Source organism: Channa argus, chromosome 9 (assembly GCF_033026475.1).
Source record: "Channa argus isolate prfri chromosome 9, Channa argus male v1.0, whole genome shotgun sequence".
Lineage (NCBI taxonomy): Eukaryota > Metazoa > Chordata > Actinopteri > Anabantiformes > Channidae > Channa > Channa argus.
Genome location: NC_090205.1, coordinates 9608622 through 9613222, shown reverse-complemented (window position 1 = coordinate 9613222; position 4601 = coordinate 9608622). Strand labels below are relative to the sequence as shown.

The window sequence follows — 4601 nt, the reverse complement described above, 5'->3', positions numbered from 1 at the left end:
CTTAGAGAAGATATAAATGTTATCAAGAATTATTCACATTGTCAGTTTAATTTCATAAGAAGTGGTAAAAGATATTTTATTCTAACTTTATGGGCAACGGCGTATAATCACAAATAAAGTACTGGTGTACAATTTTGAGGTATTTCTTCTTTACTTAAGTGTTTGCATTTGCAGTTTTTTCTGTCTTTCGCAATTTGATCCTGATGAATTCTGACATCATCTTGAAATATGTTGATGGAAAAACCTGGTCATTCAGTACATTCAGGTAGTCAGCTACTCATTTCATCATGTAGGGTTGAATAACTTTTTGCCAGCTGAGACATTTTAGTCACTGTAATTATCCGATGGAAGTCTCTCACCTATTTCCCTCTCACCTGTTATGATCTAAATCTGCCTGATGAACTAAACATGTATGAAGTGAGTCTCACAACAGGGAGAAAGGAAAAACATCTCTCTATTGCATTTAATTTTATTTTACCATTTTAGGTTAAAAAAATTAGAACAGTAGTGCAACAGGGAATGCAGCTGACTCATCACAAAGATTAAAACGGGTCACTTTCATGACAATATAAAAACATACATGATTTGTAAATGAAGTCTGATCCCACAGGAGGGTGAATCAAATTGTGTAGCACCTTTTCACAGTCCTAACAACATCAGTTCATTGAGATGCAGGAAACTCCTGGAAGGACCTGGCACATCGCAACATCAGGGTTCATCGACGGCGTCTGTCTGAGCGAGTCAGGACAGAAACTGTGCCACGAAGGACACGGCCTGGTGAAGTTCGTCTGTCAGCCCCTCCGGTAACGACAACACCGTTGACGTTAAGCTTTGAGTTATTTCTAATATCCTGCACAGAGAAAGGTGTTTGTCATCAGATAGTTGCTGCTGCATTAATTGTCATCTCTGCCAGCTGAGCGTTTGCATTTTAGCTTACCAAGTAATGTAGTGAGCAGCCAGCTGTGGCTCATGTCTGGAGCTTTCCTCTGTCACAAGAGACTGTTTGATCTGTTTGAAGTTGGCTTCAATATCTTTCTTGATTTCAGAGAAGACCTGAATTCCCCTGAAAGAACTGAGGACTTGCTGCAATGAGGAAACATTAAAAACCGATAACGTTTAAGTGGAGTGAAAATAAACAGCACAGCATTGACTGGCTGAAAGGTGGGAATTGTTCTCACATATATAACGGAGAGCTGGTGGGCGATGTATTTATGACTTCCAAGATGCCTGATATCTTCTTCCAGCTGTTGACTCAGGACTAGGAGCTGGTTCAGTTTGGCAATGTGGAAGAAGTATTCTGCAACAGCACCAAAGATAGTTCATCTTTGGGAACATGCTTTGATCACATGACTATACTCCATGTAGGCAGTGGACTGAAACATAGTAATTATCATTACTATGCTATTTTAAGAGCCTGTGCTGCTTGTGCATGTTTAAATTACTATACGTCATGTATTTCAGATAGAAAAATCTTTTGACAGTTTTTGTGCTTGGCTTTTTAAATGGTCTTGAACTGGACTTGTTGCAGTTTTTAATGCTTTCTAAGGCCTATAATTAAACAACTATCAGGGACAGAAAGTATTTCTCCTTTCTCCTGGTACTTCTCTCTCACCATCCATTGGTGGTCTCTCCAGCATGTCCACGGGGCTGCCTTGAATGAGAAAAACCTCTACACGAGGAAACATGACAGACAGACCCACCATGTCCAGGTAGTCCTGGGGAAAAAACACAGACCAGCTGATTTTCAGTACAGTGGTCATCTGAAATCACAGTCTTCGTGTGTAATGCTCTATTTTACCTGCCTATCATTTGGTGATAATTTTATATGTTACTTGGAAAGAAATAGCCGGTGTAATTTGGTAAGTTTTATAAAGATGTACTTCTAATCAAGGGCAGAACAAGAGGCAGGGTCCGGGGTGGCACTGGCCAACCCCTGCCAGAGTGACAAGGTGGTACGTACCCGCTGTAGAACTTTCAGCACATAGAGAACTGATCAAATCTGAATCTGTATTATTATAGATTACATTTTATTATGTACATTTAAACCAGTATCATATATTTTTTAAATTTAAATTTTTCTAGTAGTTGCAGTCAGATAGATTTTCCTTGCAATGGATGAATTTTTACCTCTCCTCAAATGTTAATAAAATGTAAATTAGTTTATGACAGATGAGTTACCCATTTGACAAACACTTAATCAATATACTTTTAAACTATTAATATACAGTTTATAATTTTTTTGAAAAATGTTTTTCAATTTGAGTTTAAAATCCTTTTAAATTATTTTTCCAATCGTGACACCCTATTTTGAGCATGACCCCCCCAATAAAAAACATTCTAAATCTGCCCCTGTGCAAATAGATTATTTCTATGAATTTCTTGCATATGCTCAAGAAATTCATAGAAATAATATAATTGCAACAAGAACAGACACAATGGTAAATATATAATCTGAAGAAGTGTTTATAACATCAATAATAAAGCTTTACCTCTTTCTATTTGAAGCACCTCTAAAGAGAGCTGTGATGTCAGTGATACTAATATATGTGTGATAGAATTTAGAAGATATTTCAGATGTGATACCTCCAGCTGTGGCATAGGCTTTGGTAGATGTTCAAGGCACTGCAGCATCTGGTCGAGAATCTCTGATCCTTTAAGAATATGGAACAAACATGTCAAACATGCAAGAGCTATTCAAGTCAAAATGAAACTTCTCATTTTTTGCCACAGATACCTTGAGCCTGGAAAGTGTCTGACTCCTCGGGGCTGCAGCCTTGTCCTAACTGCTCCTGGAACTGCAGCACAGAAACTGTGAACAATGTGACAGGCTAAAGAAGGAACATCTACACAGAACGATGGGAAATACTTAGAAACATGCTCCACACTAAACCTGATGTTGAGACATTACATGTTTAACCTGATGTCCTCAAGTCTAAAGCTGCTTTTTTTAGTAAAACACAAAGACATTGGGTCAGAATGTCAGTGGAACCAGGCAAAAATATTTTTTTCAATCGCAGTATTTTCATCCAAGCAGTTTGATGTGAAGTACAGTGAAATAATTTGAGCAACTCAGAAAACATGCTAAAAATGATGTTATCGCCTTTGCACGCATGGTTTATTTACTGTTCGTACACTTCAGCACATACAGTAAATGATACATTCCTTCTGTGTGGGTAGATAGCCCTGCTGAGTGTTTGGTGTACTTTGCAGCACTACTCCTCCTGCCTAATTATATCAGCTTTTTTTTCTTTTTACAAGATGACCATCAGGGATGTAACATGTAAATCCAGACAATTAGTAAGTAAAGCCAATGAGGAGAATCCATAGTTGGATATATGGATTGAAACTGACTCTCTGCTGACTCTCATTTCTTACATGTGTGTTATATGCATTTGTTTACCATGGAACATGTGGCTTTCATGTGAAATTTTACTTTACAGTCACATGAAAACCGGTGAAACCCAAAGAGAACGTGGACGGGAGGATTGTGAGCTTTGCCAACGACCGTGGGAGTGCTCAGGTTACCTTACCTGCTGCATCTGTGCTCTGATGAGGAGGTCCAGTTGCCCACAGAGACACAGCATCTCTAGACCCACCTGCTCTGGACTCAGCTGGACAGGCATCAGAGGTCTCTTCATCTGTAGTTCCACTGACAAGACAAGCAGTCAGATCAGCAGGCCTGTATGACATGCCCCTTATTTTGTGAAACTCTGAAACAATGGTGCATATGTGTCACCCTACAGGTCCAGGGAAGGAAGTATGGCTGGTGAGAGCTGAAGGGGAGTGGTCAGTGTGCAGAGAGGAGACAGATGCACTAGTGCAGGAGGCAAAGTAATTCAAACACAGCTTCCACAACATGAAAGACAGACGAGTGAGTGATGCCGGGACTTACCTTTGAAAGCTTGATGGTAACCGCAGGGCTGACAGAGCGGCTCTGATGCGCTTACTGCCATTTCTGACTTCAGCTGGCTGTGATTATCACACCTAATCACCTAAATTTGTTCCGCTTGGAAAACCTACATGGAAGTCATTAAAACGCACGTTATAGTCCAGTTGAGACCAGACAAAACAGACAAGGTTCTAATTCAGTGTTGTTTGGTCGAAACTATCTATCGCAAAGGGGGCGTTCGAGTAGCAAACGTTTGTGCAGGATAGATCTACGCCGACACAATAGTTCTTCATCCGTAATTCGTCGCTTTCTTGCAGGTGACGATGCTCACACGCAACCGCAGGGCGATGACTACATCCATCACCGCAGGAGAATCCATGTAGGTGCTGAAGACACATGAAATATATAAATATAGAATAGCCCACGCCCTTTGCAACAACAGTCGTGCACACAGTCTGATTTGCAGTAGCGAACGCCACTCAGCCCCCCACACACTGACTGAGGACCAGCCTTTCACTATGATGTAATGTTTTAGGGATGAAGAGCACAGGATCACTTGGGTGGGATTCAGCATTTACAGCAGAGGTATTTTCTACATAGAAATATGTAGAAAAAAATCTACTAACAAAGAAGTTTAAGAAATGTTGTAATTTGGTACATTTTGAAGTAGTTTACTAAGGGATTTTCATTTTATAAAGAATCTGTACCTTTC

The 4601-nt window shown here is 39.9% G+C and overlaps 1 protein-coding gene across 3 annotated transcripts; it reads right to left on the bottom strand.

Moving 5' to 3' along the window:
- Positions 1 to 453: 453 nt before the first annotated feature.
- si:ch211-218d20.15 (uncharacterized) lies at positions 454 to 4383 on the bottom strand. Of its 3 annotated transcripts, XM_067516149.1 has the most exons (8): positions 3893 to 4371; positions 3531 to 3649; positions 2735 to 2795; positions 2584 to 2651; positions 1613 to 1715; positions 1179 to 1297; positions 938 to 1083; positions 454 to 850 (listed from the first exon to the last, which is right to left on the bottom strand). In XM_067516149.1, the coding sequence occupies exons 1-8, from the start codon at positions 3951 to 3953 to the stop codon at positions 742 to 744; spliced, it is 786 nt and encodes a 261-aa protein (XP_067372250.1). In that variant the 5' UTR covers positions 3954 to 4371; the 3' UTR covers positions 454 to 741. The 3 variants fall into 3 exon arrangements, 2 of the variants coding, with proteins under 2 accessions (XP_067372250.1, XP_067372251.1); XR_010915199.1 differs by lacking the exon at positions 1179 to 1297 and having other exon boundaries at positions 3893 to 4383; XM_067516150.1 differs by having other exon boundaries at positions 2735 to 2809; positions 3531 to 4375.
- Between the last annotated feature and the right edge of the window lie 218 nt (positions 4384 to 4601).

Coding starts and splice junctions, on each gene's coding strand:
- si:ch211-218d20.15 (XM_067516149.1), bottom strand. CDS start 3,953: ATGGCAGTAAGCGCATCAGAGCCGCTCTGTCAGCCCTGCGGTTACCAT. Junction 3,650..3,892: donor TTACCATCAAGCTTTCAAAG/GTAAGTCCCGGC, acceptor TTGTCTTGTCAG/TGGAACTACAGATGAAGAGA. Junction 1,084..1,178: donor ACCAGCTCTCCGTTATATAT/GTGAGAACAATT, acceptor TCCTCATTGCAG/CAAGTCCTCAGTTCTTTCAG.